This window comes from Gymnogyps californianus, chromosome 1, assembly GCF_018139145.2.
Source record: "Gymnogyps californianus isolate 813 chromosome 1, ASM1813914v2, whole genome shotgun sequence".
NCBI classification, from domain to species: domain Eukaryota; kingdom Metazoa; phylum Chordata; class Aves; order Accipitriformes; family Cathartidae; genus Gymnogyps; species Gymnogyps californianus.
In genome coordinates this window covers 126,301,696-126,328,865 of record NC_059471.1, presented here as the reverse complement: position 1 = coordinate 126,328,865, position 27,170 = coordinate 126,301,696, and the positions used below count along the sequence as shown (strand labels likewise).

The 27,170-nt window shown below is 45.6% G+C and overlaps 2 protein-coding genes across 2 annotated transcripts; one reads left to right on the top strand and one right to left on the bottom strand.

The window, feature by feature from the left end:
• Window positions 1-1,290: 1,290 nt before the first annotated feature.
• LOC127029669 (protein spire homolog 1-like) lies at window positions 1,291-17,529 on the bottom strand. Its single transcript, XM_050915418.1, is given in 16 exon segments — window positions 1,291-1,694; window positions 2,852-2,994; window positions 3,405-3,432; window positions 4,272-4,336; window positions 5,683-5,814; window positions 6,985-7,136; window positions 7,684-7,759; window positions 9,111-9,235; window positions 9,697-9,826; window positions 10,318-10,386; window positions 12,480-12,641; window positions 15,543-15,608; window positions 15,900-16,025; window positions 16,790-16,954; window positions 17,448-17,495; window positions 17,497-17,529. Coding segments are annotated over 16 exon segments (1,692 nt in total). The 3' UTR covers window positions 1,291-1,522.
• Window positions 17,530-20,422: 2,893 nt separating this feature from the next.
• NEPRO (nucleolus and neural progenitor protein) lies at window positions 20,423-27,158 on the top strand. The gene is made up of 9 exons (XM_050915429.1): window positions 20,423-20,454; window positions 21,003-21,157; window positions 21,970-22,046; window positions 22,157-22,288; window positions 22,633-22,710; window positions 23,627-23,985; window positions 24,721-24,782; window positions 25,210-25,460; window positions 25,922-27,158. The coding sequence occupies exons 3-9, from the start codon at window positions 22,000-22,002 to the stop codon at window positions 26,319-26,321; spliced, it is 1,329 nt and encodes a 442-aa protein (XP_050771386.1). The 5' UTR covers window positions 20,423-20,454; window positions 21,003-21,157; window positions 21,970-21,999; the 3' UTR covers window positions 26,322-27,158.
• The last annotated feature ends 12 nt before the right edge of the window (window positions 27,159-27,170 follow it).

Genomic DNA, 27,170 nt, shown 5'->3' with positions numbered 1-27,170 from the left:
GCACCCAGGCTCTGAGAAGCATTTTGGGCTTGCACATTAATCAAAACAGGCTGATCTCAGCTCATTTCTAGCTCTATCTAAACTACCTCACTCAGCAAGCATCCAAGAGCACCTCATGCCCCCAGCCCCACGCTGCACCCATCTTGCCAGCAAGCGCAGCTGTGGCTTGGCTGCCATTCCCTGCAGCCTGCAAGGAGCCCACCTGCCTGATATGGATGTGCCTCCCAGCAGCACCAGCAATTAGCACATGCAGGAGAGGACCTGGGCAGGCAGGCTGCACCCCTCCTAATTGACTGAAGGAAGAGGAACACTTGAACTTGCTCCAAAAGGAAGCACAAGCTCCAGCTTCCCCACATTCATTTACTTGCAGAGCTTGCCCAAACCTGCAAGTAGGCATCAGCTTGCAGACAGGCAGTTTAGAGGAAGCGGAGTTAGGCCAGTGCAAGTCAGCTGGAGGTATTGACCCTTCTGGCGGTTTGGATGCAGACCTTGGGCTCAGCTTAAACATGTCTTTCTGCCCTTCTCCTCTATCTAGAAGAGCTGGCCCTTCCCAGCCATTATTTTCTTCAGCATGACTCATTCCAGCTACAAGTCCATTGTATCCTTCAACACTGTCTCTCCAGGCCCTGCAAAACACACCAGGGAGAACTCCATCAGAGCACCTACACCCCTTCCATACCGGCAATTCCTCAGGAGAAACAGACATACTATCAGATATCCCATTTTTGGTTTTTAACTACACAAAGAATTTACCAAGATGTTCTTTATTTTTCTAGAATGTCATACGTTATAATAGTCCACTTTAGCTTAGGGCAAAGCTTAAGGCCAATACAAAGAGCAAGAATCTCTCAAGAACAACGATCTGCCCCTCAGGTGATGACGGCATTGAAATATACTAGGTACTTCAGTGACATGCACCAAAGAGCTCTGGTGGCAAAGCACGGATAGCGCACAGACAAAAACCAAATCAAGAGCTAGCTTCCTAAGCAAGCAGACTGAGCGGGCTGCCTGACAGCCATCACTACAGTGTCACATGCACTAGAGCAGTGAGTTTTAAGTGCTTTTTAGTGAGTTTTCAGGAAGGAGCGTTTGTAAAATGCATGGTGATGTGATCACAAAACTGAGAGCTCCACTTTCCAAGCCTCTCAGGAATAGAGGTTTTCGGTTAAAAGTTTCCCTGTACTCATTACATAGGGTGAAGTCTGCTCAGCAATGAATGCAAACAGTGCCACAGAACAATGACAACTGCAGGTGCAAAGGAGGAAATGCTAGAGGCGTGATAGTGCTTCAACATTTATTTTCCCCAAAGACACATAAAAAGAATTAAAACAGTTCTAAAACCCACAAAGTTTTATAGTACTTCACAATACATAAATACTAACTGTGCTTCCTGCTTAGACTAACCAGCAGGGAGGTCTTTTATTGAGGCCTTTATGTCAGTAGGTGCATAAAGCTGTTTCATTTACTTCAGGTACAGAACAAGTGACAGGAGAAATGTATGGCAGAGTCATTCCAGTTTGGTTCAAGGCCAGGAAATTCTCCTGAGAGGGATGCTCTGCTGTTGACTGGAAGCCATGTTCAACAGATACTGCTCACATTGCGTACAGATGTCTGCAGTCAGCCAGTCTGCCACGGTCCCTGTGTAACAGCACAGAGGCTGTGCTAGGCCATGGGGTTCCAAAATAACAGGTACACTGGAGTGGGAGAAGGAAAAAGAAAAGCAGGAAAGCTGACCCAGGTTTGTTAGAGGGTATGGTGCTCTTCCACCCTTCCCCCACACATCATCCAACACTGCTAAGTGATTTAGCTAAATGAATGAGTTCAGAGCAGTCAGCTCCACTTAGGAAAGCTACTAAGCACCAGAACAGCTTCATTTACTGACACCTTCTCTCTATTGAGAGTATGTCAGCCAGAGGGCTAATGGATATCTGTGGCTATTCCAAGGTTATGGCTGCATCCTTATGCTGTAGGATTTTTTTTTTGCCATCCTGAAGTATGGCAGTAACGCAGTCACTCAGACCTCTTCTGCAGCACCTGCATTATAAGACACATCAAACCACTGCCCCACACAGTTAACTTCAGTAGTGAACACTACCCCTGATTTTTGGCAACTGAAGTACAAGCCTTTGAACCAGAAAGTGCTGTGACTTTATTTTGGCTACATTAAAGAATGGTTTCAGAGAGAAAAGATACCTGTTCCCCCAGCAGAATATATAACTGATTTGGAAAGAAGAGAACAGATAACGTATGTTTCCAGTCCTAGATATTGCACTTACACCCACAAGGTCCGTCTCTTCCACCCAGAACTGTTAAAAGCTTTTTGAAATAGTTCCCTTTCTGGGGACAAAAAGGAAAGGGTGTCTGTAGGTGTGTGGAGGGACTGAGAAACCATTTGTGGCATTACTCTTCAGTCAGTTATACCTGAGACCATTAGCATATTTTATTTCTAGGTATAAAGGGGCTACTCCTGGGTTGTAGTGACAGACCCCCAGCTGTGGGGGACAGAATATAATGGGGTCTGGAAATTCTCATACAAATGAAGCTGTCACAAGGAACCTTCTATGTCTGGGCTAATATGGACACTTCTGAATCCATGTCAGAAACCTGATAGCTAAAAAGCAAAATGGATTTCAGAGCACCTACATGTCCTCCCTTTTGGTCATCTAAAATCCACAATACTCCCAGGGAACTGTAGACTAGTTGGACCAGTGGCTAAACCAGTCATTCAGCATAAAATTCAGCTGACCAGCATAATACTACATACTGCTGTCTGCATGTTTGTAGACTTGCATATACAAGTAACTGGTAACATCTTTCAAGGTAAAAACAGAACATCCCTGTCCCAGCTTACCCAAAACGCTCCCAGTGCTCTATTTCATGCAGCAACTCTGAGCTCTTCTGCTCTTGAGTAGCTGGGTCCTCCTCTCTGGAGAGTTTCAAAAGTTTTAGGAAGTGAAGTGGGAGATGTACACATGTTCTGAAGGGCATGGACATCTAGAATCACAACACAAGTCACCTGAGTTCTCAGGGAAACACATCCTCCTTATTAGCAGGAAAATTTGCATGGCATGCAATTGATTTATTGGTGCACTTAGAAGATAGACATTAATGCAGTGAACTTTCTGACCCTTGTATAAATAGAGCACAGAGTAATCCCAACCACTTTACACAGGATGAAAGAAAGGGGAACCAGAGTTGTTTTAGCTGAGTATGACAAGAGATGTCTGTGGCACCCTGGCTGCTTTTGCACCTTGTAATATTCCCTCTTCTGTTTTCTTAGAAACAAGCTAGAGGGTAGATTTGCGGTATCAGTGGGATGAAGGAAAGCTTCCTATGACTAGGTGAGGTGCAGGGAAAAAAGAAAATGTAAAAAAACCATATGCTGTTGTAAAGACTAGACTTGCCTTGATGCAGCAGTCACAGCAGACAACACTAAGAGAAAAAAGTTCCCAGCATTATCATTTGAGTAAAGCTCAGCAGATACCAATATTGCAGCTAAGGGTGACTTTCCCAAGTCTTAATTTGTGATTGTGGCACAATCACTTGATGGCAAAGTGAGCAAGCTTAGAACTACCCTATTCAGTTTGCCAGCCCTCCTATTTATCCTAGTTTAAAGCATCTGAAATGTGTCAGCATCCATAGCTTGAAGGCTTCTATCTGCAAATGCCCATTAATTTTCACCCAGCACTACCATCAGATAGTTACTCAATTCCCAGTGGTTGTTTACTTGTTGCTTGTAATCAATTCAGTGCTTCACCACTGCTTCAAATAGATTTAAGTGAGCCTTAATGAGCCTGAAGTTCCTCTCTTCCTCTCCCATGAACAGAAAACCTCTGACAAATAAGTGGATACAAGTAGGTCCAACTCGGTTCCCAGTCACAGGGCCTAGAGTTCACTTTTTCAGTCCTCAGCAGAAGATTCTGGTGAAGAGCCTCTCCCAGAACCTGCTCAAGCCCTTGACTGAAGTTAAATCCAACCTTTGGAGCAAAATGCAGAGAGTGAGAGAAATTGAATCTAATACTTACATAGTAAATTTGGTTATTGCTAGCTTAATACTAAGAGTTAAAATTGAGATACCACTTCAGAGGCAAGTTTTTCCCACATCCTCTGCAGCTGTAGACACTTCAGCCTGGCTTGTGCAGTAAGGCAAAACTGAAGGGCTCAGCAACCTGTTCCTATCCAGTACTACAACTGTTTGAATACTGAGTATTTTCAGCACTGTTCTTTCACTCTTTTCTCCCGCCTCATTCAGTCCTTTTGTACCAGCTCACCTGCTGCAGAGGTAACAGCTGTAAGGCCACTTAAGAAACATCTGCTTATGGCAGCTGAAACAGATCTGTGGAAAGGAAAGTTACTTGTGAATGCAAATGGGAAATATCTTTGTACCAACAGTATCCACTGCCTGCCAAAGAGCAAGCACATAAACCAACCTTCTAAAGGCTTTAGATCCACATACAATAACAGAGGTCCAATAAAGGATAGCAAAGACACAGGAATTAAAAGCTAACAAGGCAAAAAAAAGTCTTACTTGTAGGCCAGTGTTTTTATGATGCAGAGGTTTGGGGCAGCTGCCAGACAACAGGAGTTTAAAAAAAGGCTCTTGAGCAAACAATAGCTGTATTGTGCAAGAGTGTAACAGTAGCTAGTTAAGAGAGAGGGAAGAAGAGAGACATTCTTTGAGGTAGACTGCAGCAATCCCAAAGAGATTAAGTCAGGGCAAATCTGAATCCAATCCTGAAGCAAAAAATGAGTCATAAGGAAGCTGATGAGTCGCTTGAACTTTATAAAAAAAGAACACATTCATACACAGCTGGCAGTCAGAAGTGATATTATCTTGGGAAGTAGAGCTTGAGAAAGCTAAAAAAACTTCAGCAGCAAGAACACAAAGGGGGTAAGAGAGCCATTTTGGAATAGGCAGAGAGCAGGCAAGTTAAAGCAGAGTTGGTAGGTAAGGTGAGAAGAAAACAAGGATTCAGTCTCAGGAGCGTCAGACAGATTGTGGAAGTAGCATCGCTCTGCTAGTAGAACCCTTTGGCTCTGTCTACACTGCTAAATAAGTGAGGGCAAGAAGCTGACCCCTAAGCCAAGTAGCACAGACTTCCTCACATCTGTGTTGCAAAGGACTTGTACTCACGACATCTGCTTTAGAGGGGCTGGTTGCAACACCCCCTCTAAAGGAGACTTGGTGAATAAGCCAGCAGTTAAGCAGAGTGGACAGCCAACAGTCCTGTGCTGCAGGTCATTCCCTGTCCCCCTCATCTCCCCGACCTTTGCATCCACTCAGCAAGGTGGTTTGAGTCAGCACAACTCAGGTGTGGGAGCCTGAGTTAAGAGCCTTTGTTTCACTGTTTAGCAGTACCAAATCCCAATTAATTACTTTGTGATTTCAGAGCTGGCCAACAGTCATGGCAGTCAGCTCTCCTAGTGTGGAAATAACAGACAAGAAGTATCAAGCAAAGGCTGCGTTATTTTCTAAGCAACTTACACAGCTTAAGCTTGATTAGAAGCCATCACCACACAGGTATTAAAAGATTTTTACAGCCTAGGGCCAAACTCGGATCAGCTGTATGAACAGGATAAGTTGAGGCAGAGAGCACCTCAGCAGTTCAGCACTGAGGGCCATGAAGCCAGCCAGCTTTTGAAAAGGCAAGGACAGCACAAGGAGAAGGAGAGGAAACATACCTTTGCTCTTGGAAAGACACCATCACTACCTCCTTGGAAGAAGCCTTGCCCTTCCAGCATCATCATTGCATATCTGGTTCCAATCAGCTCAGCAATAGTTGGTGATGGCCACTTGGTAGGAAAGGGACAGTCCTATCAAAAGACAGAAGTGTCAGAGAAAGCTGAAGGAAGCAGGTATTTGGGGACATCATCCTCAAAACTGAGTCCCAAAAGGCTCAGGAGCATTTGTTCCCAATACTCAGTTTTGCCAGTGATGGGGAGCATCAGTTGACTCTGACAATACTAGCAGAGTAACTACTACAGGGGTTTTAGTGGTTGCTATAGTTTTCAAGCAGCTTCCTGACACCTTATTAGGGAAGCAGGTCCCTCAGTCAGCACAGTAGTTAATACCGTCTCCAGAGCCAGTCTCTGGGGAATTCTACCTGTTGGTACAGACCACAGCACAGATGGCACCCTGGCCCCTCCTAGGTACAGGATCCCTTCCCACAGCACAACACTCTCTTGCCTTCTCTTTCCCAAGACCCACTGGCCCCACACAAATGGCAGCTGTGGTCTGGTGGTTGACCAGGAGAGACAACAGTGCTTTTATCCCCAGGTGGGGAGCCCAACCCACCTGCATTCCCCACCACACTGCTGAACAAAGAGGTCACACAGAGTTATGGTTAGTTTAGAGACTTGCCAGGGGTGGGGCAGGGAGGGATGCAGAAGGAAGGAAGGAGGGGAGGGCACAGCACACCTTATCAGGGCAGAACAGGGTGAGGCCATGATTCAGAAGGCTGCACAGAAGTGCACAAAACCCAGCATTGCTCCCACAGTCATTCAGAGCCTGATGACTTCAGTACTGCATACATTCAAAAGTCATTGATGCTGTGCTATCTACATTTTGTCAACCACTTGCTCCCTTTACTGCAGCTTAAAGGATGTTTGTGAACTATCAGAATCTAGAAAGAACGAGGGGAGAAGGAGAAAGCAGGACAGGCCCACTGCCAACTACAGTCTGTTTGAGGAAGCCTTGACGGACACTTTCAAGTAATGCAGTGGTATTTTTCTCTTCTTGTATGAGGAACAACTTTATTTCATATCATTCAAACTGGGAAGCCTCCACAAGGACACTACAGCATCCAGTCTTCTCTTAAGCTGTCTCCAAGGAGAGAATAATATCCCAACTTAAGATCAGTATACAATATTGCCTAAGAGAAAAACCACAGTACATGCTTACTGCTTGCACGAGGATCAAGGTGCAAGCTCTGGTCATTACCAGATGTATCATACCAGGCTTACTAGCTGGCATGCCGGACTTACAAGTTCCTTGCTTTGAAGGTGCCTCTCTAAAGATTTGGACCTTCCTCTGTAAGGAACCAGCTGCTGTTGGCCAGCGTTCAGGAAACCATTAGGTTTAATACCTCCTAGTGTGCGTGCACTCATGGGAGGACATGTGCAATTTGCAGTGAGACCTGGATAGGAATAGAGAGTTTTAGGGTGCAGAAAACCAACTGGCAGCTTCTAAGTATTCACCCCAAAAGCTGAATGCTCAAGAGCACTACACTGCCTTCTGAAGGTAGCAAGGCTCACATCTCTCCCCCTCAATCCCCATCAGCTCAGATCACAAAAAGCAGAGGTTACAGTAATTATGCTTGTCAGTAGGCAATGAGGCTCCATTAGCACCTTTTAGTTTAATAAAATCAAGTGGTGCACTTTCTACTTGAACATTCAAAACACTCATTTAGCTTTTACTGTGAATTCCAGTTAGGCCTTTCGGGACATGCTATCATTGTTTTGAAGCTGCAGGAGCTATACAAGCTTCAGTCGACTGCAGAGGAATGGTTTTCTAAGGGCACCTCCCCAGACTCATCACTTAGTGTTGGAGCTTCTCCTGTAAAGTGTCTTCAGGTGACCAGAGAGAAAGTGTACAGTGAGCCCAACCTAAGGCTTTGGGAACCCCGCAGGCCACTGACTGTACTTTGTTACCTGGTTTAGATGTGCAGCTAGAAGTACACTGACCTGTGCTGTTGCAGGATACTGCTGATGACCTGGTTGAGGCAAGCCAGGTGCTGGAAGGCAGCTTGGGAGTGGTTTCCTGTAGACCAGAGGACAGGATGTTCTTAAGATGCATACAAGAGACGCCAAGCCCACTTCCTCAGAAGTGCTGCTGCTAAACAAAACCCAGGATACCCAGGACTGACCAGAAGTGTTCAAGGCTCAGCCAAAAGTGGAGTGGAGAGAGAAATCGATGTGGTACGTTTAGCAACTTTATACTCCAAGAGGTAATAGCAAGTTAATTCCCCCTGTAACCAGGAAGCTCCAGCCAAGCTAGTGAAATTTCAAATTAATCTGTTCTCTCTCTCACCCAAGTTCAATGCGGATACTAGTCCCGAAGTTTCATCTGTTCAGGAACCAACTGCACAAAATCCTCCCTATACAACTCTCAGAGTACACTGGAATCATCATCTTGGCTCCAGCTCACAGGTAGCAATACTGGGGAACAGTTGAAGAGACTGTGCCCCATTAACCCAACTCAAACCCAGTGCTGTATCTCAACAGCATTGTTTCTAGCTTCTCTAGAAAAGCAGAAAACAAATTTGATTATATTAGTCTCCACATGAAGGTCCTTCTAGTTTAGCAGTAATACATCAACCACAGGGTTCTCAAATGCTGAACATTCCTACAAGTAGCACAGACTTGTTCAAATATAGCTAAGATTTTCTGCTTTTATTAATTCATATCCGTTTTCCTCAGTTAAGCAACTGCATTTCAGACAGAAATGTTTACAGAAAACAGATTCCTGTTTGTATGCCAGCGCATCTGTGCTAGACATGATGTGTTAGGGCTTAAGTTCTGTTCCACAGAATTTCTGAATATGCTCAGACTGAATCCCAGAACCAAGCAGTCAAGCTTTTCATGATCAAGCCAGGAGTTAAAGAACCCGTAGACTATGTATCATGGTTTATTGAAGAATGGCGCTCCCAAAATTGCTTCACAGGCAGAAGAGTGGGAATTCATCAGTGAAGTTGCTTCCTGAAGATAAATCATTAAGCTTTCCTTCCACAAGCTCACATACCACGTGAAATGCAAATACATCAATACATGGAGTATCAAATACCTCACTGTAAGAGTGGGAATAGTTCTGGTCCATATTGGCCAAACTCCTATGCATATTAAAACTTCTGCAGGATCTAGTTTTAAGAGACCAGAGCAGACCTTGGTTCTATAGGCTGCAGTCATGCCACAAAAAAAAGTGTTTAAATATGGTATGAGCTTTTGTAGCGGAAAGGACTTCAGTGAACCTAATGCTACCACATTCATTCACTTTTGAGACACAGGATTGCCCACACTAGGATTTGAACCTGATGTTCCAGGCTATGTGTGTGTGCAGATCTAATGCCTAAAGTACTTGTGCCTCTCCAGAGTCCTTTCATTTAAAGCCTTACCTGAACTCCTGGTCCCAGCTGCTGTGTTGTAGTGTTGACAATTTTAAACTCGGTACTGGCATCTTGGAGAGTTAAGAAACTATCACTTGGAGATTTCAAGGCAATATTTGCTGTCACAAGCATTTCTGCAGGGGAGATGGGGAACAAAAAAACCCAGATGGGGAACAAAAAACCCCATACACACACTCAAGACATTGTGCTGTGACAAGAAAATGACAGATTTGATACCCACACATCAGAATTTGATATTTGGCTAGACTTTGTCCTGGTAGTTACATAATCTTTTAGTTTTAGGTGATGGTCAAAATCCTGTTCTCTCATTTAGTGGACAGACAAATTTGAACATCCATTAAAAAAAGGGTAAGTTGAAACATCTTTTGAGCCTTAATAAGCCACAAACAGATTTTCTAGAAATAACTACTCTTATACCATACCACCTCTATCACACAAAATTTGCATTCCCACCTCCCTTGCATTATACGTCCTATGGAAAAGATAAGTGGGCTTTCGTTTCAAAGGCCATCCATTATTTTTAGTCAACACTGACTTCACTTGCGTGCTTGATAGGTCACTTTGTAGCAGGTACCTTTGGGCCTGCTCCCATTTTCCCTTGCTGCTGATAACCGAAGCTTCCGTGGTCGTTTTATTTCTGCCATGAGCTGTTCATGCCAGCTGGATTCCCAGGGCGCACACTCTTTCAGCTTCCTCTCCAGCACCTGCAGGCAAAGCATAGCACCAGAAAGAGCCAGTGGATAGAGCAAGGAGACCAGTGGTGACAGAACTACTCCTTCAGCAATGGCACTGTTTTACAAGTGCCTCTCACTCAACAGGGCACTGGGCCCTGCGCACAAGAGACACATGAGAGCACCTTTAGATAATGCATAGTAAAATACTTTAGCGGCTCTCAAATTTGAAACCGAGAACTCCAGGATTACTTTCAGGACCACAAAATGTTCCAAATGGAAGAAGCAGCGGAGGAAGTAGGGAGATTGATCATCTTTCTCCTATGAAGATGTCACCTCCCATTTTCCTGACCCCATGTTTTGGCAGGAGGGTCTGCCCAAAAGTTAAGTATGGTTAATATATCCCCCCCTTCCCAAATCCAAACCAGTAGCTAAGACATTGGCTCTATATTCCTAGAAACTGTCCGGTCAGCTCCAGAATCATCTTTTTTTGCTATCATTAGATGCAGCGCCAGGTCACCTACAGGCTTTAGATGAGGCTTGGGAGCAGCTACATCAGCTTTGGGGGTCCTATGTTTTTGTTCGATGATCACCTGAAAGAGCAGAAATGATGCTTAAGCAATAGTTCTTTCTCTACTCCTGGTACACCCTCCCATGCAGTGGCACAGTGAACAACTCAAGTCGGGATTTGAGAATGGGGGAGGTGGGGAAGGCATAACAAAACTGAGCTGGGAAGTGTAGAATGATGAGGTTTACTTACGTGGGTTTTTGGTAGAGACAGATTTGCCTGTGGCAAACTAGAGGCAATCAGAAGTGCTGCCCAGCCTTTTGAGGCTTGCACAAGAAGCATACAGCCTTCGAGCCCCAGCAGCTCATGGACTGCTCTGAGAAGCCACTGGAAGATATTGTACTCCAATTTTAATGTCAGGAGTGATCCTGACAAGCACCATGGTCACATCACATTCATCAGTGAGAACTTAGCTCCAGGGAGGAGAGTAACTGAATGGGTTAACAAGACTGTAACAAGAACTGGAGCAGCAGGCAGCTGTATGCATAAGCTAGAGTTCCAGAGACTGGCTTACAGCCCTACATAAACTAGGAACAATAGCAAGATAGAATTGCAGGGCAGGTATTTATGTGAGGCAGACTGTCTCTCTCATCAAGCCCTGTGCTTGCTGCATAGGGGAGAACTGACAAAAAAGTCAAGTTGCACATGCATGTCTTTAGCTGCCTTGTTCACTTATTCTTACTTTGAGGCTATGCCATTTACTTTCCCTGTGTGTACAACTTCAGAACACGTGGGAGTGCAGGTAGAACAACACTACAGCTTCCCACACTAGCTGTGCTTTCATTCATTTGCAAATTAGACCACTGTTTGCTAGAGAAGCTTTCAAATAGCTTTGCAGATGGGGAAATCCTCGTTTAAGAGCCTTCACAAAGACCTAAGCAGTAGCACTCTATGCTTTCTTCTAGCATTTCTGACTACTACTCTTCAAACATGTTTGTGCTTCTTGTCGACCACAGAAAAAAAATTTTTTAAAAAGAAAAAAATAAAATCAAGACACAGTTCATCCTGCCACCTTGAGTTACAGTTCTGTACTGCACAGTGCATTGATACACAGAACACAAGTAGTTATGATGTATTGTCTCCTTTCCACTACTACTCATTTATATATCAATCAAGATATCATCTCCAGAGAAATGTCATAGCCTTATCTGAAGGCTGGAGCCACAGTTAAGACAAGCAAGAGTTGGGGTTTTATAGAGGTGCATGATTTAGCTGAGACTTTTAAACCCTCTGCACTCTAGCAGCACCAACAGGGAGAAAAAAGCTGATGTCTAGCATGGTATGCAAAGTTTTCACTTTTTAAAATATTGCTCTTTATTACAAGTAGAGTTGTGTCTCATCTTCTGCCAAGACGTCTGTTTGCAAAGCACGCCAATGCCACAAAGCCTTATGCCAATGTTTTAGATCTGCTCATCATTCCCAGCTCAAGCTGCAGCAAGTGAATAGCATCACAAGCCTTTAGAGACACCCCAGACATTTTTGTATCTGGTCATCTTCACCAGCCATCCACATTGTTGGAAGCCCCTACCACTTGAGTCAGCACAGCAGCTGCCCCTGGAAGGGGCTCAGCTTTTTCTACCCTGACTAAACTCCTGCAGTAGCTTGTGTACACTGCCTAGAGGCCTCTGCCGGAGGCTGAGCAAAATATCTGCTCAAAAGTGCTTTTGCACTTGCACACATCCCACAACATCCAGGAGGGCAAGGAAACTAGTAAGAGATGCCAGGCACAGCTCAGCCCAAGGAGCCTGGGAGGACACAAGCATCCAAGGTGGAAAGCATAAGCAAGCAAGGGTCTGTTTCATGAAACTGTTGTGTGCAAGGCAGCGTAATTGCTCCGGGGAAGGGAGCGGCTGACCCCTGGAGGGAGAAAAAGTTTACCATCCAGCTTCATGAAAGCATGGCTACCCCTGACTTAAAGTTACTGGAAATGAAGCACTTGGGTGGACAAACAGGGTGATCTAATGTGGAGCTGCAGCTGAGAGGGATACCCAGACACTTCTGGAGTTGGAAGTATCTTTGAGAAAGACAGGCTTTTGGAGAAGAGGTCTCAACAAATAATGCTTAGAAGTGAGGTAGAGCAGGTGGTTTCAAAGTTGTCCATTGACTCTAGTCACTCACCTTCCGAAGGGTGTACCTCTTGTGCTGAATATCATCCAAAAGTAATTCATAGGGAGAGTGGATACATTCTTTTAGAGGCGTATGATGCTGTGGTCGCTCAGTGGCCTTGCGCAGCCTCACACCATTCTGCAGTTCACGGATGACGTCGGGCCACAGGGATGCCTCGGAGAAACCAGTGAGGGCCAAGTCAACAGCTGGCCTCCCTCCATGTAATAGGGCACGCTTAGCAACTCAAGTCATTCAGAAACACAGAAGTGTCTCCTTAACACCCCCTTCAACTCACTTGCAGATCAGGGCGCAGTACCAGAGTAGAGAATTGCTTCTCTTTGCAGAAGTTAATTTACAACTAGGGATCTGGGAGCTGGCTCGCCAGGCTCATTCCCAAATTTTGTCATTAACTTTATGAACAGATTTCAGCAAAACACAGCTTCTGCTGCCAGGTACCTAGACCCATTTTCTTGAATACCTACTTCCTGCAAGTGCTCCAGGTGCCAGAGGTTTTTTTCATCTTACTGGATCCTAGGAAACACTGGGAATGAAATCCCAAATCTTACCATTAAAATCCTCTGAACTTTCAGAAACCAAGGGTTGAAGGGCCCACAGACAGAAGAGGAAGACAAGGGGAAAGAGATCTCATACTTTAACCTTCACAGCAGCATATGTTAGCAGTTTCAGCCTGGAGATACAAGCTGATAACTCTGACATCTGCTCATCCTGTTCTGTATTAATATCTGAGGATGCTCAGGCATGCAGTATAACCCAACAAAAGCTAAAGACAGGAAAAAAAATAATCAACTCAATAGCATGTTTAGACAACATTGTAATGGAAGTGCTAAGTCAACAGCTTATCTGGATCCCAACGGCAAATTGAGTAAGAACAAGTGATTGTATTATAAACAGCGAAAGGGAAGCAAAACATTTTAGAAAACTGCCTCAGAACAAAGTTTCTGACTTAGACTCCTCTCCCTTTTCCACTTACAGTATGAAGCATCTTCTCTCAACTTATCCCTTCAGATATCTTGGTATAATATCAGAAGAGACTTATGCAAGCTCTGACTGATGGCTGCCTTCAAGACGACGGATTTTTTTGTTGGATTGTTTTAGCCTGGCTTTGGTACAGTCATACCTCAACTCCAGAGAACTAGAACTGTCAAAGAGTGACCATATACTAGCCATATCTCCTAGGCTATATTTATTATTGTGTAGGAGAACACACAAAAGTCTCTGGGCAAACTGATCAGTATTAGAGACCTTCGAAATAGCTTATTCTGAGCCATTTGCACTTTCTAGAGTTGTATTTCACATAGTGACAGAACTTCACTGAAAGATACGACCTGAAGAGAGACTTCTGTACTGTAATATTGCCACATTAGTTTTGGGACAAAAATTGCCTTCAGCTAGCCATTTCAGAGCAACTTGTACATCCAAAACATTTTTCAGATGTAGGTGACATCATCATCACTCATACTTTTCTTTCCCTACTGACTGGTTCACTGCAATTATTCTACTTGGGCCATCCCACGTATTGTTAAACTCCTCAAACTTCCCACACCTGCACAATACAACACAAAATGCTACAACACTCCAAACCCATTGCATTCAGTTCAACAGAGGAGTGGTAAGACAGCTGCGTTCCTAAGAGGTCTCACTGCATAGATTTCAAGGTGAAGATTGTCTTGTGACATCTACGATAACCTCTGCTGAAACTGTACAACCCTGCATGCTATCAGGCTGTGGTCTATGTTTCAGAAGGCCTGTTTCATAGCAGTCAACATGAAAAAGCATGGTCCATAGAGAGCATTAACTGCTTGGCACCACTCAAGGCATCAGCTCTCATCTGTGGGATCCCAGTGAAGTTGGCATCCTGGTTATTTTAAACTCAAGAGTTTGACAGAGCAATGCAATCAACTGGTGCTTAGGGACTTGGAAATTAGAGGCAGAGGATTTGCAACAGACATCCTGCTTTTGGAATTCATGTCTCCTGAAGGAGCAGAGGCCAAATACATTGGCCTTCAGGCCACACGGCAAAGCCCATGTATTTATTCATGTATTCCCTGCAGAAAAGAGCTATAGCAGTTGATGAGTTTGTGGTTTGAGATAGCTTGCCAGTTTATTTTAATAGATCACAAAATTGAGAATATGCCCAAACACACATTTCACAAACATTTTCATACGAATAGTTTGAGCACGCTTCAAAGCAAGTGCTATTTAGACAAAGGGAGCGAGTCCACAAGTCTCTCGGGGCTTGCCGTTTGTCTCCACAGACTCCAGACTACAGTGCATTTGTTTATGCTGGGCAGAGCTCCAGCCAGAAGAGCTATTTGTTTCTGATTGAGCCCTGACTGTGCAGGGCCTTGAAAAGAACAGAATAAGTTGCTTTCTCTGCCCCAAACACACAGTCCAAGATCTATGGAAAGACAGAATGAAAAGACAAGAAAGCAGCGAGCAGAAGGTAGGAGCTATATCTCCAACCTCACCCTCCTTCACCCCTCTGTTTGAGCTGCTGGAGCTGCACAACCACAAAGATGGACAGAGCTGCTGGCCTTCAGTACCCTCCAGCCCTGAACCAGCACAGACCCCACATTATAAGAGTAAACTAGTCCACCCCAGTACTACCACCAAAAGAACAGTTTTCTGGGAGTTTTCAGTCCAGCTACAAGAAAGGAACAGATTGCTTTTGGCAGGTGTCAGTTCCTGCCAAGAGCTGGAGTTTGGGGCTCATTTGCAGGAAGGAACAGCCTGACTAACTACTTGTGGACACTTACTCCAAAGACTGCTTCCAACTTCATTTTTAGAAGTGCTTTAAGTTGAACCACAAAGACAATCTTTGTGTAGAATAAGTGTCCACATGAGGTTAACACACGAAATAGTTTAACTTCAGGTTCACTCCCCAGCTTTTTTTTTTTGCAGACAAGCCTTTAACTACTTAAGCTCTTGAACAACCTAAGAAGTTCCATTTGTATTCAAGCTCTACTTTTCATAGAAGACTCAACGGAAAGCCCCAGAGAGCCAAAGCAGACAAAAAGCCCCAACCCTCCATAATGAAGGAATTAAATCCCTTACCCAGTGTTTTTCCTTCTTCTGAAGGGGATTTTCCACCAAATCTTCCACATCCATTTTTCTCAGACTCTGAGAAGCAAGCACATGAGGTCATTACCTTGCACTGTTCAGTGATTTCCTATCTATCCAGTATAAATTACTAATGTTAATCTGAAAAGCCTAGAAGCCCCAAACACCCAACCAAACTTTCAAAAGCTACAACAAATTACTAACATGGTGCAGAGACAGTAGCCTTTCACATCGTGAAAATAGACCTTCAGCTAGGTACTCCATTTCTAGTGCAATGGGAAGGTTACTTTAGAACTAGGTGAGTGTGTGAAGGTAGAGGGAATAGCAGCTAAGGGGTGATCCCAAATGTACCTCTTTGGAGGTCTGGATGATGGTCACAAGCTTCTGAAGTTCCATATATTCAGTAAACAGACTCCTACAGGTCATTTCACAATGGCTGGTAGCCTCAGAAGTCGTGGCCAAGTGCTCCTCACAGGCCTGAAAGAAGTGCAGCTATTTAAGAGAGATCTTGAAATGAAAAAACACGGTAGGATGGACTAAAGCAAGATTCAGTTTTCTCAATCCACGGATAAAAAACGTCTTCCTCACAGCCCCTTTGTATCTTTCTTTTTTTTTTTCTACTGCAGATGCAGAGCAACAAAGAAGCAAGATGTCCAATCTTATATGTACAATAATGTAAGTAGCTGTGTAATTTATAGATCTTGTTCTCTATAAGGTGTGCTTTGAAGTAAGTACCTGGAAGGGGAAGCCTCCAGTGCAGACAAAGCACAAAAACACAGCAGGTGGAGTCATGTGCCCTGTTCTTTTCCCCTGCCCTGATCAGACTGAGGGATGGGAAGTTTCTCATACCTTCAAATTATGGCTGAGAGGAAAATATTTGTTTGAGTTGAGACATTCAAGTCCCAGCTCTTGCAGAAACTGAATACTATGGACGAGTGACTTTTTTTCAATATCCGTAGTCTTCTAGGTATCAGATTTGGAGACTATGTACAGAAGGACTTCATAGACACAGCTGTGTGAGAGCCATGCTAAGTCTTCCTTCTTAATTCTTTTCCATAGGCACTTGCACACACCAAAGATGGTTTTGCCTTTTCCCTCTGATGGGAAAGCCACGTGCTCCCTCTATATCCTCCAACAAGCCACCCAGCTTTTTCCTGGAAACGGTCTTGCCCCTTGGTTAACAGCATTGTTCCATCAACTCCTCTAAAGCTGCTATATTTACTAAGTGGGAAGAAGGAAACCTTGATAACATCCTGCAGGGTGACTGCTGGTTTCATTGCCTCATCATCCAGTTTCAACATGAGGCACAGCAGTTTCTCCAAAGGATCACTCAGTTCTCGCTCCACCTGGCTGTCGATTCCCCAGTCCAGGGCTTCATAGATCACCACTCCCAAGTACTCCAACAGCTGCAGACAGAGACCAAGGAAGCAATGCAGCACAAAGCGTTGTGGAGAACTTCACAGCTCTCACTTCCCAGCCACGCATGTACCCTCCACTGCCCCTCAGGGCTGAGCACCTCTCTCAGGATGAGAAGGGCCCAAAAGGCAGCTAGATGTTCATCAGGTAGCCTGCAACACTCCCTAAATAAGCTGTTTTAAGATTTTTAAATTGCCTTATCTGGCACCTCTAAGTTATCTGTTATTAAGACAAAAAGACTGTGGGCTATTCCACAGTAGGCAGCATCTGTGCACATTGTTTCCCAGTCCCATTGTCTTACTTGAGTTCAGTCCTAGCATTTTGTTTCGTTTTCCAGATTGCACGGGACAGAGTCACTCTCACAGGGCACAGCAAATTTAAGCACCTTGATAGTTTCCAAAGACATCTGCATCTCCTGAGCTTGCCTTCTACTACAGCAGGGTTATATCTACACACATAACAAAGGTGAAGACACATGCTTACCTTGTCCTCTGACTGTTGAATGCTGCCAACATCTGAAAGGGAAAAAAAGAGGGGAGGGGGAGAAAGATAACTGCATAGGCATTGATAAACACCTTTTAGAATCCCTGTCAAGACAGAGAAACAGGAAGAATTCTTGGTAATAAGGAAACAAACCCCTCTAAGGTTTAACCCCATAACATAACCACCTGGGGAAAGTAGGCCTATATTTGAGGACTCCTAGAAAGCAACACGGGACACTCTTCTTATTGTGAGCATTAGTCCCAAACTAACTGCTGCTGGGTACTTTTTTTGTTTGCTAGTAGATATCTAACCACAAGGAAGATGCTGGATCTTTATCTTCATTCTTTATTACCTGCTCTTGTCCCCGAATAGTTAGCCTAGCATTGACTTCTGCAGCAGTGCAACCAAGCGGTATGTAAGACAAGCTTGTTGCCACTTGCTGGCCACACATAGTGACAAAAAAGGGAAACTATCAATCATAGATCCGTCATGAGAGTTACTATAACAAAGGAAGCATACATTGGAAGATGAACAGAGCAGGACATACAATAAAGCCTCAGACTATTTATTTCAAATAACATATGCGGTAACAAACTTTCATCCCAGCTATTCCCTAGAACCAAATGACTCACTAGAGCACTATTAGAAAAATTAGTAGGCTGTACATCTCTATTACCACTCATCAACAGTCCTTCGAAATGAAGTATAAGCAGCAGAATAGCTTCATGACAACATACGGGGGGGGAGGGGGGGAAGCAGGGGGAGAAAAAAAATTCCCCACTTCGTCCCCACATTTCAGCCTGTTATAGGAACAGCCCTTGGCATCCACAGCTACCTATGCTCTTACCAGACTTGTGGTACACCTTGAAGGAAGCAGTACCATCAGCATGGATAAAGATGCTTCCAGGACCTTTTATGAATACAGAATGGAGTGGTGGGCGCAGACCCTGAGCCAACTGCTCCATTTTACGGCAACACTGAAAGCAGACAGCCCAGGCTTGCTCCTCGCTTATAGGATGTTCAAAACACCTCAGAATCTCGGCTAGAGAGACCTTTGTGATCCTCTGCTCGCACCGTGGAGACTCCATTTTCACCTTTACCTCTCATCGCCACTCTTAGACTAGGAAGCTTAAAACCCCCCTTTCCAGGACAAGCAAGTGCTCATAGCAGCCTTTTATCAGTTCTGCCTCCTGGTTTGCTCTCACCTCTCTTCCCTACAGGTGCGATCATTAATGCCAATTTTGCTCTATCTTTTTAAAGGGACACCACTTTAATCTGTATTTGTATGAGACTCCTTGAAAGAAAACAGAAAGTATACAACCAAATGGAATCTAAAGAGAAAACTGTACAAAAATCATGCTCAATTTAACTCCATTGTTTCTAACAAATATATTAATTGGGATACCAATGTTGGCAGGTAAGAAAAGAGTACATTCAACTTCAGGCAGAGAGGGAAGGAGGCAGGAAACAATGTCTTCTCAGGGGAGAAGAACTCACAGAAGACCACAAAAATTCAATCCATTTGATGGGAAACTATTCTGGGAGCACTAATACATTACAGCAATCAACTCCACAGGGCACCTGCATCCACCACAGGCCCCACTCCTGCCTGACCTTGACCCTTTGGCCCTGCCACAGCAAATCCCAGCAGCTGGGGCTGGGAACAATGCATGCAGGGACCAGGCGGGCCGGGTGGGCACCCAGGGTAAGAGCAGCAAGGCCTGCCCTTGTTCAAAATGTGGTACAAGTTGCTATTGGTGTGAAGTAAGTTATCCAGCTTTTTTTGCACTTTGGGCTCTGTCTGTGTGTGTGTGATGGGAGGGGACAGTCACATGGCTTGTGACGGGGATGTCCTGGTTTCGGCTGGGATAGAGTTAATTTTCTTCTTAGTAGCTGGTACAGTGCTGTGTTTTGGATTTAGTCTGAGAATAATGTTGATAACACACCAATGTTTTAGTTGTTGCTAAGTAGCACTTATCCCAAGTTAAGGATTTTCAGTTTCCCATGCTCTGCCAGCAAGCAGGTGTAGAAGAAGCTGGGAGGGAGCACAGCCAGGACACTTGACCCAGACTAGCCAAAGGGATATTCCATACCATAGGACATCATGCTTCGTATATAAACCGGGGGGAGTTGGCCGGGAGGGGTGGATCGCTGCTCTGGCATCGGTCAGAAGGTGGTGAGCAATTGCATTGTGCATCACTTGTATTTTCTGGGGTTTTTTTTCCTTTCTCTCTTTTTTTTTAATATATTCCTTTTCATTACAATTATTATTTTTATTTTATTGTATTATATTTTACTTTAGTTATTAAACTGTTCTTATCTCAACCCACAAGTTTTACCTTTTTTTTTGATTCTCCTCCCCATCCCACTGGGAAGGGGGATGAGTGAGGGAGCAGCTGTGTGGTGCTTAGTTGCTGGCTGGGGTTAACCCACGACAGGGGGTCATCCCCTGAAGAACTCGTTGCTGCTGCAGCGTCTGCAGTGCATTGCAGGGGACCTCAGCTGCTGTGCTGGCTCTGAACAGCCCAAACTCCTGAGGCAGACACTGAAGAACTGCGAGGTTTAAAAAGCATGAATAACACTCATAATTTCTATTTCCTTCCCTTCTCATTTACGACATTGTGGGAATGCAGTGTGTCAGAGTCAGGCCCCGGGCCTTGGAGAGGTGTCCAGGCCAGCGTGCCTTGGCGTCACCAGACCATGTGGTGGGTGCTCATAGGCAACGCGCCCCACCATAGCCAGGGGCCTCACGGCTGGCGGTGTTTTCTGGGCTGCCCCGTGGCCTTTACCCTGCCCCTGGCATCAGCCTGGCCACCCAGCTTGGCCGGGCCCCTGAGAGGGGCTTTCCCACTCCCGCCTGCAGCGCTGGACGCCTGCCGGGCCGTGCTCCCACGCTCGGTCCTGCCAGGCGGGAGGCCCGGAGCTCCCCGCGGCCACGGGTGGCTGGGGAAGCCTGGGAGCTTCCCTTCCGCGGCTCTGGGGTGCCAGGCACCCAGCAGCACCCGAGGTATGCTGTGCGGGTGAGGGGCGAACGCACACCAGGCACTGGGGGCCCCCGCAGCGACCCCCAGGCCGAGCAGCCGCCTGCACCGCGCCTGCCGCCTGGAGGCCCTGCCGCGGGGAGGAGCCCACCCCCCCGGCGGGGTGTCTTGGTCCGGCCCGCGCCGCATCCCCCTCGGCCCGCCAACATGGTCCCGCCCGCGTTCGGCCTCCCTCCTGCCCTGCGCAGCACCGCCCCCATACCGGGGAAGATGGCGGCGCCGGGGGCGGCGTGGAACCGGCTGGACGTGCCGTGGCCCGCGAGCAGCGCGACGGTGGCCCTGGCGGCCAAACACCCTGCAGGTCCCCGGCGCGGGCGCCGGGCTGGGCCGCGGCGCGGCGCGGGCCCGAGGAGGGCTGGGAGGCTCCGGGGCGCCGTGCGGGACGCCGGTGCTCGCCGGCCGCGGGGGGCGGGACCGTTGGGGGACGCGTGGCCCGGCTGGGGTGCGCGAGAGGCCGTCGGGGCACGCGGGGGCCGTTGTGGTGGCTGAGGCGGTGCCTGGCTCCCGCCCGCAGTGAGGTGGCTGCCGGTGCTGCGGCGGCGGTGCGACATCGCCGGCAAGCGGCTGTCCGGGAGAGGCCTGGCCGCCGAGGGACGCGTCCTGCGGGCCGTGCTCTACGTCTACCACAGCAGGCTGCTCCGGCACCGGTCCTACCTGGCCCTGCAGCAGGTGAGGAGCGGCGCCGGCTGGTCGGCGGGTGCCCGGCAGCTGGTCGCTGCACCCCGGCCCCCAGTCACGACTCCCTGAAAGGCCTTTGGAGTAGCGCTTGATGCCCGGAGCATCGTGCAAAAAAAGTATTTTGGAGCAGGTGCATTTTTGTCGTCTTTGAGCCTCCCCGCACTTTAGTTCAGTGGGTGTCCTGGCTCTGTGCAGCCAGTGCAATTTCTGCTTTCCAGCCCTGTGGAACCAATACTTGGTCTCTTACACTCACGCTGAGACCTGAAGTAGGTACAGTTACATACCTTTGAATATATGAGTAATACAGGGATTTCATTTTCAACTAATTATAATAATGGGAGGGGGGAAGAATAATCCTAGGCTACTCTATTAGGCGCTTTCTGTTTTAAGATGAAAAGTGAACTCCTTACCAGTTTTCCAGTAAAGAGATTGTCACTATCTTCAAATTACTGTTTTGAAATAGAACAGGAATCGTTCTTACCTTCTTGATTTGTTCATGCATTTTCGTTCTTGAAAGCCAATACCAAAGGCATTGTATACAGCAGGGGAAACCATGCAGCACCAATTAACAATGGCCTACTCCAGCCCTTCACTTAATTCCATATTCACAGTAGTGTGATAAAGGGATCTTTTTTATCATAGTGCAGATACAGGAACATACCAGAACATTCTATCGCGCAAACCCACAATTTATGCCCTTAAACTGATAAGGGGAAGGTGTCACTTAATATAGTGACAGTTCTTAGACCAAGGCACTCCTGTCTCTCAAAATACCAGTCAAAGGAGTTTTCTTTTTTTTCTAGGTAGAACAATGCTTGAAGCGCCTATGGAAAATGAACTTGTTGGGCTGCATTGAAACTCTGGCAGAACTGATTCCCAAGTAAGTGTTGTGATCCTGTATGTTGTACTATCCATTAACTCAGTCTGCAGAGCTAAAGTGGGGGGGGGATGCCAGATCATAACCATCTCCTCATCCTTGTATCAACACAGGAAAAATACATCCCAAGCCCATGCAGAGTGCTTAGTTCCCAGCCAGCCTATGCTGGAAACAGTGGCTCTGAAGGTATTGGGAGGTTGCAAGCTCATACTACGTCTGCTGGACTGTTGCTGTAAAGCTTTTCTGTATCCTTTTTCACCACGAAAACATTCTTACAGTTCACCAGCAGCACCTCATGAGACCAAAACTAGGTCTGCTGTAGGCCCTGTTATTGCTGATGGACTCAACTGTGCAATTCATACGTGCAACCTGAAGTTTCTTTGATAGCCAAACATCTTATTTTCAAGTTATTATGTAGGAACCTCAGGCTGTTGGCTGGCTGCTGTTCCGGCCTTGAGCAACCTGAAGTTTGGATACTCATCTCCCACATTATCCAGGATATTGCCTTGTGAATTGCCTCTAGTTGGTGTGTTCAGCAAGTCTCATTACATGCTGTTTATTTTTTATCCTTAACTGGTGTAATCTTCAGCTTGTCTGTTAAACACCTCTGCTCGGAAGAATTCATACTTTTGAACACTGTGGCTTCGGGGTTGTTGAGCCGGCTATGGTTTGTGTATTCAAAAGTCTGTCTTGTTTGTTGTCTGTCTGTTTGACATGCCTGTCAGGGAGAAGGGCTTGTAATTAGGCCTTGCTGCTGAGTGAGCTTTATTCAGTTGGGAGGAGGAGGAGGGGAGTCCCTCCATCCTTTTGGACTTGATTCTAGCACCTGAAGAGTTGTGTAAGTGGAGGGAGACTTCTTACATGCTGTTATGGAAGGCTTTGTTTTTGGTTCATAGCAAACTTCACGTAGCACTGGTGTTAATGCCAGCCTGCCACAAACGCTAACATCTGGTACTCTTTGCAGCAAGCAGTAAGTCCTGCCTCATGCTGAAATGGAAAGGCTGGGATAAAGTTGTTCTGTAATACTGCTGAGTTTTCCAGGGAAATCAGTGTTCTAGTCTCTCTCAGTGCAAGAAAGTAACTGCTGTCTGTAGCTGAAGGAGTAACAGCATTGTGTAGAAGAACTCAGTAAAATGTTCTTTGGCACAAGAAATATGTCTCCCCAATAAACGTAGAGCAGGTGATTGTACGGCATCAGTGCTAGCACCATTGTCCTGAGTTGGTAGGGGTTGCTTTTGGGGGAAGACCTCATGTCAGATGATTTGGATGTGACCTGAGAACCTGATGAGTCCCAGGTGTGGTGCTCAGCAAAGCTCTAGGGAAGCAGAGGGGCTCCTGATCAGGGATTTACTAGTCAAGTCCCTCCTACATTCTGATCTTGAACAGTTCCTTAAAGCTCAGGCTAATATTAAGGAAAGCGTGGTGATGGAGTGTAAAAAGATAAGCTTGTATTGAGGGGGAATAGGGAAAGGGCAGCCTGGAATCTCTTCCATTGGCTCTTCTGCTTGAGCTGAAGGTAGTTGTTCAGTGAGCACAAGGTTTTGCTAGAGGAGACTGCATACCTTTCTGTCTTCTCTCTTCAGGATTCAGTACAGGTGTGTATTGCAGAGCCTCATGTCCTTGTATGGCATATTGTCGACATCACTTCATCTGGTATCTGAGACCCAACAGATGCCTTATATCAAGGAGTTTACCTTTCCTTCTGATATCAGTAACTTCCTTGGAGTTAACGTTTCTTCTGAGGTGAGGAAGCAAAAGGCTAGAATGCTTACAACAAAAAAACCTACCAGCTGGCTGAAGATCTTCCCAACAATGCCGGAGGCAGTGTCAGAGGTTGGGAAAAAGAGAAATTTTGTGACCTGCGTGAATGCTGTGAAAAACTGTAGCATCCCATGCCCCGCGGACATCGGAGAGCCAGTTATGGTGACCAGAGCCAGCAGAGGTAAAGCCTTGTGCCACAGTGCTACTGGTTTCTGACATCTCAGAGTCTGACCATAACTTCTATCCAACAGAGCCAAGCACTTCTACTACCCACAGGGTGTGGTTCTAGTACAAACTCCCCTCTCCTGTCCTCGGAAGAGGAGGAGAATGCTGCATGTACCCTTGCCTTTATAAAGCTGTGGATAATGTCAGTATTGTGAGGTTTTTCGGGGTTTTTTTTGAACATGATACAGCCTGGAGAGAAGCAGGTAATGAATGCAGTATACAGGTCCTGTAAATAGTTGTTTGTATTTTCCTGCTTCTGCATAGATGGGGCCCAAGGATAGTGAGGGAAGCTACGAGTGCTGTCTGCAGTCCATACAAGAGTAGATAAGGTTGTAAGTACAGGATGCAAGTATCCTGTGCTTGCTGGTTCTGGGCTGTGCCCAAGTCTTCCCCTGCAGTCAGGGCTATGGCCAGTGACTGCAGACATCCAGGTGTTTGCGTGAAGCTTTTACCCATTAAGTTCTCTTTTGCAGTCATCTGTAAATCTCTGCATCCTCTTCATCCCTTGCCAGCTGCCATGCGAGATGAGTGTAGTCCCCTTGAGTTTGCCTGGAAATGCTGTGTACAGGTGTGAGCCTGCTGAGACAGCACAAGATCTGAGAGCTCAGCAGGGCAAAGCATTGCAGCGTCTCTGTGCAAAGACTTAAAACTGTCTTTAGTTCATAATGGGAACTCTCCTCTCTCTTTGTAGGGAAGCGGCTGGGGTTTGATGTGAAGAGCTTACTTAGACCATCCAGACCTCCAGCACAAGAGGTTTGTGTGGTACTGTTTTACACATTATTATTTTTTTTTAACTTTAAAGACCCTAACACTCAAAACATGATATCCCAGCTTGAAAATGTCCCCTTTCTCTGCCTTATTTTTGCTTGTCTAACAACGCAAGTTAGCGTGGAAGCTTTGTAGTGAAAAATCACTACTGATTTCTGCTTAGGAATTTGAGCATTTGTTGGTATGTCAAGTGAAATGACCAGAGAGCAAGTCAGTAGTAGAGAGGAATACAAATTCTAATTATCTGCCTCTTCTTTTTGTATTCCACAAAACAAGACTGCTTTTCCACTTTCTCCCTAGGAAATAAGGAATGTTCTCACAAAAACCTCAGTGCTCTGCTCCTCTCCAGCAGAGAGGATCAGGCATGTCATGTTTTTAAAAGACTAACTATTTCTGTTACTCTTTGTTTCAGGGTATAAGCATTGCATCAACACCTTTTAAAGCAAAGGCAGCATCACTTTCCTCTCGTATAGCAAAATCGCAGCATACTGGATCTCTTGTACAGATGGTCCAAACAGCTACTTCGTTTGGGGAACTGTCAGAGGCACTCAGAAAAGCTATTCTGTGGTGCAAAGGCAACAAATTCAAATCAGAAGCTTATTTTCTGCGTAACAAGTTGTTGAAAAGCAACCGGCTGCACCACGTGGAGGCTCAAGGATGCAGGTAATTTTGCATGGGTGTGGGGTGTCTGGATCTGACACTTTACATTTTAGTATTATGTATTTTGCTACAGTGTAGAGAAATGCAGTGGTCTAACCCATTCTTTTTAAACTCAAACAGGATCACTAGTTCAGGTAACTGGATGCTCTGACATGAACATTCTGTTTAGCTTCAGTCATTTGTGAAAGGATTTAAAAGGCTAACAAATGCACAAATACTTAAGATGGATGATGAAAATGCAACTTAAATCATGTGCATGTTTAATGGTAACGATTATATGATGCAAGGGATGTCGTCTTTCTTCAGAATGCACTGGCTACTATTGTACAAGGTGCTGTTGTATCTCCTTGGTATGACAAGGAAAATGGTAGAGAAGGCTAATAACTAAATCTCTCCAAACCCCAAATGAAATAACGCTTTAGCAGCTGATAAAGTTATGTTTTGTGTACCTTCCTCCCCTTAAGCTTGAAGAAAAAACTGTGCTGTGTCAAAACATCTGTCCGTAAATACCTCCTATATGGGTCACAAAATACACACTGGCCAAAGCAGTACCTTGGGGCACGGTTCTGTCGAAGGAGGATCAAATCATCCACGCGCTTGAAGAGAACTCTGAAGACTGTTCGGCAAAAACCTTCTGAGCTTTTTGGGGTCTGTGAGAACAGTGCATCACTCGTCCTCCCAGCTTACCAGGAGGGGCCTCTGAGTCAAGAAGGACATTCCAATGCTGATACAGGCTGTGTCAAACTAAGCACAGCAGGGACCCCTAAGCAGCGGCTGCTGCTGGAAGGAAGCCCTGGCCCGGTGTGGGAAGAAGCTACTGAGAACATAGATATTGATTCTATTTTTGCAGCGATGGGTGTCTGACCCTGGACTTGCAAAGAGGAAAGGGGTCAAGTCATTCCAATTTTTTTTTTTTTTTAAGTAAAACCCTCAGAACCCTAATGGTGTCTTGCTAACTCACACTCTGAATTCTGCTAAGAAAGTAGCAACTATTTTATTATGTTTTTGTAAAACAGCTTTTTTTTTTTTTATGGAAGGTGTTCTAAACAGCTGAATAGTCTTCACCCTTTTACTTAGCCTTGTCCGGGAACAGTGACTTTGAGTTACCCTTACTCAGTGTCACTTCTCTAATGGCAGAAGGCTGCAGCTGATCGCTTATTGCTGCTTAGGACAAAAGACTTGCTGCCACTTTTCCAAGGAAGCAGTCTTACACCCTTCTTTTTGTGCTGCTTGTATAGGGGACAGCCTTGACTTGCAGTATTATTGCTGTTCAGCATTTGTTGTCTTTGTCCTGATATGAGTTAACTGAACCTACTGCCTCTGAGCTGCTCTAGAAATAGGGGAAAGCACAGCTGTGCCCTGCAACAGTAAACTCCTGACTGGTGAACATGTTTCTCACTGTCCTAATATCTTTTTAACGTAAGTGCAATTTCTGCCTGCTTGGCAATGTAAGGCACAGCTACTCCAACATGCATTAATGAAATAATGTTAGAACAAGCAATGGGGTTAGTGATTTCTGCCAGGCTCTTGCTTGTAACTAAGTCCTAAGATCAGGATCACCAGGAAATACTAAGAAAAAATTGTCTCAGTATCAAGAACAGTTATCTGCTTTATTGTAGAGGGCCTGCCTAACAGGGGTAGGGAAAGGCTGTAAGTGCAAGTAAATCTGGAATAGGTTAACTTCAGTTTCCCAGGCTTAATATTGGTAGAAAA

What these genes read in the sequence shown, in the direction of transcription:
- NEPRO (XM_050915429.1), top strand. Translation starts at nt 22,000, where the DNA reads ATGAACTTGTTGGGCTGCATTGAAACTCTGGCAGAACTGATTCCCAA. An exon ending in GGTGACCAGAGCCAGCAGAG is followed by an intron (nt 23,986 to 24,720) that starts GTAAAGCCTTGT and finishes CTCTCTTTGTAG; the next exon opens with GGAAGCGGCTGGGGTTTGAT. An exon ending in CCAGACCTCCAGCACAAGAG is followed by an intron (nt 24,783 to 25,209) that starts GTTTGTGTGGTA and finishes TCTTTGTTTCAG; the next exon opens with GGTATAAGCATTGCATCAAC.